The 9,784-nt window shown below is 56.1% G+C and overlaps 1 protein-coding gene across 2 annotated transcripts; it reads left to right on the top strand.

Moving 5' to 3' along the window:
* Nucleotides 1-4,673: 4,673 nt before the first annotated feature.
* Nucleotides 4,674-9,316, top strand: NPPC (natriuretic peptide C). 2 transcript variants are annotated; one of them, XM_069574700.1, is made up of 3 exons: nucleotides 4,674-4,906; nucleotides 5,330-5,640; nucleotides 8,808-9,316. In XM_069574700.1, the coding sequence occupies exons 1-2, from the start codon at nucleotides 4,817-4,819 to the stop codon at nucleotides 5,618-5,620; spliced, it is 381 nt and encodes a 126-aa protein (XP_069430801.1). In that variant the 5' UTR covers nucleotides 4,674-4,816; the 3' UTR covers nucleotides 5,621-5,640; nucleotides 8,808-9,316. The 2 variants fall into 2 exon arrangements, with proteins under 2 accessions (XP_069430801.1, XP_069430802.1); XM_069574701.1 differs by lacking the exon at nucleotides 8,808-9,316 and adding an exon at nucleotides 5,846-6,440 and having other exon boundaries at nucleotides 4,727-4,906.
* Nucleotides 9,317-9,784: the final 468 nt, after the last annotated feature.

The raw sequence follows: 9,784 nt of genomic DNA, 5'->3' as shown, positions 1-9,784 counted from the left end.
CACATGGTAGACAGCCTCTTTCTGGTACCCACCAAGAGGGTGGGCTCACTGCACTCAGGGACCCCCCAGGCCAGCAAGAAGTAGCTCTCTGCTTGGAAAAGCTCCATATGACCAATATTCTAGCAGAAACCCAGCCAAGGCAAGCTCAGTCCCCAGGGCACGGAGCCTGGGAGCAAATCCATTCCCTCTGCAAACATCTGGTGCACGCACCACGCTGAGGTCAGGATGCTGAACTGTCTTCTGCTGGGAAGGGCCCTCTCCCTCACCACCCTGTTCACTTTCTCAGGGTTTAGGCCTCAGCCTCTCCTCCCTCACCTGCCTGTTGATAGCCACAGAGGAGCACTTGTCCCCCTCCCCACCACCCACTACCCCCAGGGAACTGAGCCTATCTGCAGGGCCTGTCTGTCTTTTATTTTTGAAAAGGAAAAAAAAGGAGGGGTTGCAAGGGATAAACTCTGACGTCATGGGCCGGCGTCGGACATGGGGGTTGGAGGCCATCTGGAGCAGGTGCTGGCAGGGCCCCTGGGAAAGGAGAGAGAGGGCAGCTGGTTCACTGGGTGGGGGGTGTCCTGGGGTCAAAGACCTCACGGCATGATGAAGCTAAGCTTTTCTGGAATTTCTGGCCTGGGAAGGATGGATGATGCTGCCTTGGCCTCTGGCTCCTCTCCTAAAGCCAGGCCCTATAGGTGCAGGACTCCTGGAAGAGGTCCAAGCTCAAGGAGACCTGGCCAGGTGGTGCCCTTGCACCCTCCATGGGTCCCCATCACCAACAGATCTGGGAGTCTCAGGGTTGCAGGGCCCTCCCACCTGGGAGGTGTGACATTGAGAACCCTCTTCTGCCCTGGCTGCTTCCTCTTGCCTTCGTCTAGGATTCTGAAACTTCTTGACAGGGCCTCCAGACTCATCTTCCCCCATCCAGGACGCAAGGAAAGCTTTTCCCCCTGATTCAGGTGGTGAAACTGAAGGCCCCATGCAGTGATGGGATTGGCGAGGGTCCCACTGCAATTTCCCGGCCCAGCCTCCTTGAGATCTGCTCACCGCCTGTTCAGTGTCCTCTCTGGGAAGTTATGCAACTGGAAGGGGGCCCCTCGGGATGAAATAATTGCAGAGAAAAACAGATGGGCCTCTGGAGCAATCTTCCCTCCTCTGTGTGCCTGAGAATCCTCCGCAGGACCAGGAGGGGGCGCTGTTACACGGGGCGCTTGTTCCCCATCCTGGGGAAAGGGCTGGACAATCCTCTCAGCCACACATTCCCCAGCCTCCTAAAAGGTTATACACACATTTCTTACCTCATCAAGGCCCCCTCTCATCTCTGCGCTTGGGTACTCAGTCGCGACCGACTCTTTGCGACCCTATGGACTGTAGCCCACCAGGCTCCTCTGTCCCTGGGGATTCTCCAGGCAAGAATACTGGAATGGATTGCCATGCCCTCCTCCAGAGGGTCTTCCCACCCAGAGACTGAACCCCAGAGTCTCCTGCATCTTCTGCATCACAGGCGGATTCTTTACCACTGAGCCACCCATTTCTACAGGGTCCTCATAAAGGACTGAACATCAACTGCCCTCTGGAAGGGCCGACCCATGGTAGGCCTAAGGATCTAACCTTGCCCTTGTGCAGGAAGGAGAAAAAAGGAAGAGGGGCCAATAAGAATGGAGTCTTTTCTCTCCATGTCCCTACCTTTCAGAGGTTCAGGAGAAAGAAGAGGTCCCAGGCATGCTACTTTGGGGTGCCTGGAGCTTGGCACAATTCAGCCTGGCTCTGACTTTTCCTACTCCCTCTCTATGCCTCCTCCACAACTGATCACTCTCCTTTGGCCCCATCGATCAAGCCCCATCCCCTAAGCTTGCTTGCCCTCCTTATCCTCAGGAGCACAACACCCCCAACCCTTGGAAGACAAGCCCCTCCCCCTCTTTATCCCAGCTCCTTGTCTCTACCTGCCTCTCTCCTAACTCTGCCCTCCTCTGGGGACTCTTACCCAAAGACCTCCCCCACTTTCTTTCCCTAAGTCTGAGTACTCGTGTTTTTCTTTCATTGCCCCCTCTAAGCCTGGGTGCACGCCCCCTCCATTAACCCAAAGGGAGTAACTCTGTTTTCCGTCTGTCTCCCTCCTCTCCTTCCTCTCCTCCTGCCTGCCAGGTGTCCTTTCCCAGCTCAGAACACAATTTTCCTTCTCTGGGAAGCTTGCCCTCCTAGCCAAGCTGGGGAAACTGCCTGCCTCCCTGCCATTGTCCTTTTCAGCCCACAAAGCTTGTGTCTGTTGCCTGGGGATTGGGAGGAGGGGGCTCTGCCAGGATGGAACCCTACAGGTTGCATGGATGTTCAGTGAATACTTGGGGGAATCAGTGGATGGAGAAGTGACAAATGACAAGACTCCCTACAGAACGGCCAGGCTCCTGAGACCCAGTGACCTTTTCTCCTTTGCCGTCAAGAGGAGTTATCACACTGGGCATTCAGTAAAGGGCCACAAACAGCTCACGTTCAGCTGCTCAGTGGTTCCAACTTTCCCAGGTCTAGCCTCTGGGGCCAGAGCAAGAAGGAACAGACATTATGGAGGAAAAAATAGGAAGAAGGAATCTGAGTCCCAGGTCTAGTCCAGGAAGCAGAGAGAGCCTTCTCTGTAGCTTTCTGAGCAAGGAAACGGGGAGGAGGGATGGGGAGCTTCCATCGCCAAGGCAGTCAGGTGCTGACTACCTCCTTCCCTGAAGGTCCCTCCAGCACAATCCTCCCTCTTCTATCCATCCCACCTCTCAGGCCCCAGGGAAGCAGGAACTGCACCCTGATCTGTCCCAGGGAAGCCACATGCCACAGGTAACTCTTCCAGGATCTGACCTGCCCCAAAGGACCACAGGCCAGTGTTCAGAAGTGAGGGCTCACCAGAAAATTCTTCCACAGACGGGGGCAGGTAGAGCCCAAGGTGTTGATTCTGTCCACCCTGGGATGGGGGTGGGGCAGGGTTGATTTACTGCATGTAATCTCAAAGCTCAAAGAGAGAGGAGACCTACCTAGATGGCTACCCAGCTGTCACCAAGTACAAACAAGGGACACAGAAGACAGGAAGAACCAGCCTACAGATATTCAGATAGAAGGAGATGCCTCACACTGTACCAGTGTGACTATAGACAGGCAATCAGGGTGGCTGCCTGGAGGTGGTGAGCCAACTCATCAAAACAGAAAGGGCACACTGCTGATGGTCATCTTGAAGTTCAGGAGATCTGCTACCCCAAGCTCAGGCCTCACACGTAGGTTATTTCCTAAACAAAGGGACCTGCACTTTCCAGCGCAGAATGCCGGGGTGGGAGGAGAAAGCATATCGTTTCGCATCAGCCTTTGCTATGGGATCCACCAAGAGACCCCTGGTTCTCCCGGTCCCTCTTGACTCCAGTAGCCTTCAGGCCTGGGGAGCAGCTTCCTTCCCCCGAAAAAGGTCATCCGGATGCCTCCAACCCTCCGGGTCGTCTTGGCCGCAGGGGTTCGCCAGCGCGCCCTCCCCTGGTCTCTGCTCTCCAGCTGAGTCCTGTTCGGAGGCAGTCACGGAGTCACAGATTCCCACACCTCACTCAGTTCTTAGGATCCTCTGTCTCCGCTGCCCATCCCAAATAACTCCTCAGCCTGCGGAGACGCCCTTTCCAGGAGGAGTCTTTGGTGGCAGGGATACTTGGGCGTGTACCGACAACTAGACGGGGACCACTCAGCGGCAGAGAACGCGAACGCGACCACCTGTTACGGCTCACAGAAGCCAGACCTGGCTCGGGGTCCGGTGAAGCTCGCTCCCCAGACTGTGCAGGTGCACAGGACACTGGAGCGACAGCCCCACGCTGCGGATCCTCGCGTGGGTGCAGACTGGGTCAGGCGCGCCCCCGCCGGTGCAGACGGGAGCCATCTGGCGGGTCAGACCCGGGGACGTTCTGTGCAGCCGACCCGGGCTGAGGACGCACTTAGAGTCACCGCGTCCGGCACACGGGGCTTCGGTACACACGCAGGAACACTCGGATCTCAAACACACCCGCAGTTTTCTGGTTTTTGCTCTCACCCGCAGGCGAAAAGCTTGCATCCTCTGGTGTAGGGCTTGCGCTTCCCACTCCCCCCCACCCCCCGCACCGCGGCCCCGGGCAAGTCCCTCTCTTCTTGCGCCTCCCTCCCCGACCTCCCGCTCCACCATCCGCCTCCTCAATCTCAAGGCATCGGTGCCTCTCGCCCGTCAGGTGCGAGAAGAGAGGAAAGAGATTGGCAACAAGGCAGCTCTGAGTGGATTTCGGACTGTGCCAACTTTCTGGCTGTGTGCTTTTGGTCAAGTGATTTAATTCCTTTGAGCCCATCTTTGCACCTGCAAAGAGGGAAACTGATCCTTTCCAGGACGAGCGTGTGGGTTGAGGGCCAAGCTTGTGCGCAGGGCACCGGGTGCATGGACTCTTGGCATGCTAGGGCGCGCTCCCTGCAATCCTTGGTCCCTTGTGCGCGCCGCTTTGCAGGTTGGAGCGCAGTCGGGAGAGAGCCCGCCGAGCCGCGGGATCCCTCCAGGGTGGGGTGAGGGTGGGGGCCGAGGGGGAGCCCCCGCAGCCCCCTCCCGGCCCTCGGCGCGCGTGCCATTGGCCCGGACGGCCCTGTGGGCGGGAGGATGACATCAGCGGCAGGTTGGATTATAAAGGCGCGAGCGGAGCCGCGGACTCAGAGCGCACCCAGCCGGCGCCGCGCAGCACTGGGACCCGCGACCGCATCGCAGCCCGGCCAGACTGCTCCGCGCTCGCCTGCCGGTCGGCCCGCCGGCCCCGCGCACCGTCGCTGCCGTCCGTCTGCGCCCAGGCACCCCACGGGCACCATGCACCTCTCCCAGCTGCTGGCCTGCGCCCTGCTGCTCTCGCTTCTCTCGCTCCGGCCCTCCGAAGCCAAGCCCGGGGCGCCGCCAAAGGTGGGTACTGTCGCGGGGACGTCGGAACCTGTGAGGGGCAATGGGAGGGCTGGGGTGTCTAGGAGGGCGTGGCGCACCGGGATGAGGGGTGAGAGCAGTGGGGGCGGAAAGAAGGCTCTCTCCCTTGAGATGCGCGCGGGGGACAGCTGGGGGGCCCTCGAAGCCCGGACTCGGGATAGCGTCTACAAATGCGCAGCCCCGACCACAGAGTGGTCAGCGCCGCAAGGGGCAAAGGAGAGGAGGGCAAAGGGCTCCCCGAGAGAGCGGACCACGGCGGCCCCGAGGCAGGTGGACGCAGGGCCGAGCTGCAGGACACCTGTGACGGGCGTTCTCAGGACTCCGCGCCAGACCATCAGCTGCCCCGCAGAGTCCCCCGCGCTGCCACGGCGCGTGCCTTGACCTGCTCGTCCTTTCCCTTGGAAGGTCCCGCGAACTCCGCCCGGCGAGGAGGTGGCCGAGCCCCAGGCTGCGGGCGGCGGTCAGAAGAAGGGCGACAAGACTCCCGGGGGCGGCGGCGCCAATCTCAAGGACGACCGGTCGCGACTGCTTCGGGACCTGCGCGTGGACACCAAGTCCCGGGCGGCGTGGACCCGCCTGCTGCACGAGCACCCCAACGCGCGCAAATACAAAGGAGGCAACAAGAAGGGTTTGTCCAAGGGCTGCTTCGGCCTCAAGCTGGACAGGATCGGCTCCATGAGCGGCCTGGGTTGTTAGTGCGGCGACCCCTGGCGGCGGTGAGTACCACCAACCCTGGCCTCTGGGCGCTCTTGCACGCCCCGCGAAGCCCCCAGAGCCAAGCCTGTACCCCCTCCCGCAGGCCGGTTCCCCTCTGATCCCGTGGCCCTGGGACCTTTCCTCCTCACGACCAGCCCATCCGGACATAGGACTGTGTGTGTGCTTGACTTTTGCCCCAGGGACATTTATCATCCCATTTTACAGATGGAGAAAATGAGGGAAAAGTAATCGGGAACTTTGGCAAGGTCAGAAATGGCTCAGCATGGATGAACCCATCTGACTTCCTCTGGAGAATCAGAGACAGCTTGGTGGGGTCCCACCCACCCCAGGACCACAAAGCAACCAGCAGCATTGGCCCCAGTTCTCCAACTGGGGGCGGGGAGGGGCAAGGTTGAGGGGTGATCCTCGGTTTGTGGGAGCAAAGCAGGAAGGGCATACATACAAGTCAAGGGTAAGTTCGTTTGCCAGCCACTGCATCATGGTGCTGGGTAGTAAGCAGCCCAGGGGTCAGGACAGCTCCCTGGGTCTGTTGTCCCTGTGATGCGACAGACTTGGGGTGACACCTGCCCCTCCCAATAGACAGAATAGCCACTTGTTAGCATCACCATGGGGCATTTCAGCCCCAGAGCATTCTGATTCTTGTCTGGGTCTCTAAACCGTGGCTGTGGGCAAGCTGGCCTGTCCAGGGTCCTGACGCTGCTGCAATCCGTGTGACTTCAGGATCCACCCTCAGTGTTCGTGGCACTATTTCAGGGCAAGGAAACAGAAACTAAAATAAATCTTTTTTTGCCCCAACCTCAAACTCAAACATATCCCAAACTGAGCTCCTCCCCACCCCCTACCCGCCACCCCCACCACGCCTAGGCTCCACACCTGGGTTTCTGGCATAGCCTTCTCCCCCTCCACCAGGCTGGAAACCCCCATGCTACCTTCTGCCCCTGCCGAGCACTGCATCCTGGCAAGGTACTGAGCCAAGGTCCTTCCCTCCTTTCCCCATCCTCTCCATCCCCGCTGCCCATCAGTGTCCGTGGACAAACAACATCCAGCCTCTGAAACTGACATTCAGCTGCTTTAGAATCTGACCCCTCCCAGTGTCCAGCCTTGCCTGCGGCCAGCTGCTGTCATTCCCTGTCCCACAGCCTTTCTGTCCCACTCCAGACCAAGCTGTTCTCTCATCCCAGAAGCCATATCAGTGTCCACGCTGTCTTCCCCCCAGAGGACAAGAGTTCCCCTCTCTGAAGCTCTCCAGCACAATGCCTGAGGCTTCGATACAGAAAACCTCACCTGAGCTATAGTTGTCTGTGAACTAATGAGCACATTAAGGGCCAGATGCTAGCCAAAGATGATCTGGGGTCTGTAAGATGCCCAAAGGGGCTCTGAAAAATGTCTGTCAATGACCCACAAAACTTGCCTCAACTTAGGGGTACTCCTCACCCACCTGCCCTAGCATTTAGCTGGTGTCTTTCCTCTGCAGCCAGACATGGCCAGGCTGTATGTTCCTCCTGCAAGGGCTTCATCCGTCTGAGATCTTGACTTGCTGTGATTCTAGCACGTGTGCCCCAGTCTTTAGAAGCTACCGTTGTGATGGATTTGTTCTATTCTCTCCTATCTCAGCAACGAAGAGATGGAGCCACAGGCCTTAGACTTTCAACTTGTGATTTAAGCATCAAGTTCCAACTTGAGAATCCAAACAAATGGTATTATGAGTTAGCAGAGGATGGGATAAGGTCCTGGCATCAGGTCAAGAGCCTGCTGTGCACGTCCCCGTAGGTTCCTTGTTCTCAGATGTGGTTTTCTGTGGGTACCAGGTGGGCATGGGGAGAAGGACCTTGAAGGAGGAATTGGGGATGCTAAGACTTCTTGACCCCTTTGACTGAGGAGGTTTGTCAACTGCCTGGAAGTTCTCTTTTAGCTGAACGCTAACCTCCAACATCCACAACCATCTCAGCCCTACCCTCACCCCTATCGCAGTGAGAAGGCAGAGCATCCTTCCTGTTGCCAGCAGCCTCCTAGTGGAGATGCCCCAGCTATCTCACTGTCTGGGCTAAAAAAGGAAAGACAGCTTAGGGTTCCCTATTGATGAAAGCTCTTCCAAAGCAGTGGCCATGTCTCCACTCAGGAGTTGGCTTTGGCTCTAACCAGCCGCCATAATGACTATCGCTGATGGTTATAGCCTTGATTATAAAATGCTAATGACAGAGATGAGGTGTGGAGGGTGCCTGAATGAACACCTCACACACATCTATCATCTGTTTAAACACATGGGACGCCCAGAGAAGGGGGCTGGGGGAGAGCTCACCAAGGCCTTGAGGCCCAGGGTCCCTCTGCTCATGCTGTCCACCACCGTGCCTCTGAGGTGGCCCCTCCAGTCCCGGGGGACCCTCACACCCGTTCGCCCTCACATCCACTAGCAGAGACCGGGTGCAGCCCCCATCAGATGCCTCTGCTAACCCAGCACACCCACTCATCTCCCCAGGGCAGGTGCCTGATGCCCTTTCCTCTGCTTCTGAAAGGGACCCTTTCTGAGGAGAAGCCAACTGGGGAAGGAAGTGCTGTTTACTGGGCCGCTGTGACCCAGACATCCTGCCAGTGCCCTGTGTGGCAGCCCTGGGAGGTGGCTATTATCCCATTTTATGGGTGAGGAAAGCAAGCCTAAAAAGCTCTCCAGAGCCATCCCAGAAGTACTTGTCCGAGTCAGGATTTGGGCCCAGAATTCCCCGCTCTTCAGACGCTTCTCTCCCCCTTCCCTCCATTGTCCCCCAGACTTATAAAGCCAAGGCAAGCACCTGACCGAGGGTTTGCATTGTAGCTAAAATGAAGGGGAGGCGGAGGAGTTTTCCCTTCCCCTTCCCTCACTGTGTCCCACTGAGCACCCAGGGCAAGGCCTGCACTTAGACAGAGGGGTCGGAGGGCTGGCTGACTTTCTGGTTCCACCTGTGCTTGAACAGGAGCTGCCAAGGACACAGCAGGTGACGGCTGAAGGCCTGGGGAGGACCTGAGTGGAAGGGCCTTATCCCTCTGCAGCAAGGCCTCAGTCAGGGCCTGTAGGGCAGAGGTGGAGGGACTACGCCTCCTGCTACAGCTGGAGTGGGAAGAAGGTTCTAGATGTGCCCTGCAGGCAGGCTGGGCTTTCTCAGCTGAGTTCCCCTGGCCCTCTGTGTTTCAGGATTGGGGACTTGCTGCGTTTTGCTGAGGTCACCCTTGGTCATCAGCCTCCTCGCATCTGGAAGCACCTCCAGCGCAATGTGGCTTTTACATTTCTTTTTTTTTTTTTTTTTCCTGGTACTGGGAATACACAACACCAGCTGTTTTATGATTATTTAGGGAGGGGGGTATGACTTTATCATTTGTTGTTTTTTTTTTACTGAAAAATAAAAAGTTATATATTATATATATATTATATACATGAAACACACACACCTACACCAACGCGATGACAAGGGACAGTTTTTAAGAGACTGACAAAACCAGCTGTAAAACATTGCTGTTTGTAAATTCATGTCATGCATAAATGTATTTATGTTGTAAAGCTATTTATATTGTTTATAAAGAGATATTTATAAAAATTTTATTTATGTAACTAAATGAAAGAAGTCAATCATTGTAATGTTTTTGTCTTAACTAGTTGAAAAATGTAAAAAAAAAAAACAAACTCATTCCATGAAGATCTTGAAAGCTGTCTTTATTTACTCATGGCACTTCTTTTTTAGTAATTAGTCTGAGGAGGAGGGAAGAGGTGGAGACAAGGATTTTGCCTCTGAATGGATCTAGCAGCCATGTTCCCAATTCTGGATTGATTTGTATCCAAATCCTCCAGGAATCTTGTTAAAAATACAGATTCCTTCTCCCACCCACCCCCAATCCACTGAATCCGTGTCTCCCAGGATAGGATTGGCCATGTGGCTTTTGTCCCAAGTGATTCTGATCATCTCGGCCGTGTCAGGAAGCTCTGCTCAGGACACTGGACAGCTGAGAAGTCAGATGTGGTGAATTAAATTAAAATTAAATTTAGCTAACAGAGGGCCCTCTAATTCTACTCCATCTTCTCTCTGTTATTAGAGGAAACAAATAACTGAACATGTCCTTTCTGCTTTGGGGAGATTTAGAAGGTTCCTGTGTAACTTGTGGAGTGGGTACGGTTAC

The sequence above is a fragment of the Ovis canadensis genome, chromosome 2 (assembly GCF_042477335.2).
Source record: "Ovis canadensis isolate MfBH-ARS-UI-01 breed Bighorn chromosome 2, ARS-UI_OviCan_v2, whole genome shotgun sequence".
NCBI classification, from domain to species: Eukaryota; Metazoa; Chordata; class Mammalia; order Artiodactyla; family Bovidae; genus Ovis; species Ovis canadensis.
The sequence above is the reverse complement of the archived record's forward strand: the minus strand, read 5'-3'. Positions and strand labels throughout refer to the sequence as shown.

Bases quoted from the DNA above. Each gene is read 5' to 3' on its own strand.
- NPPC (XM_069574700.1), top strand. From the start codon at position 4,817: ATGCACCTCTCCCAGCTGCTGGCCTGCGCCCTGCTGCTCTCGCTTCTC. The intron at 4,907-5,329 runs GTGGGTACTGTC...TTCCCTTGGAAG, and splicing joins AGCCCGGGGCGCCGCCAAAG to GTCCCGCGAACTCCGCCCGG.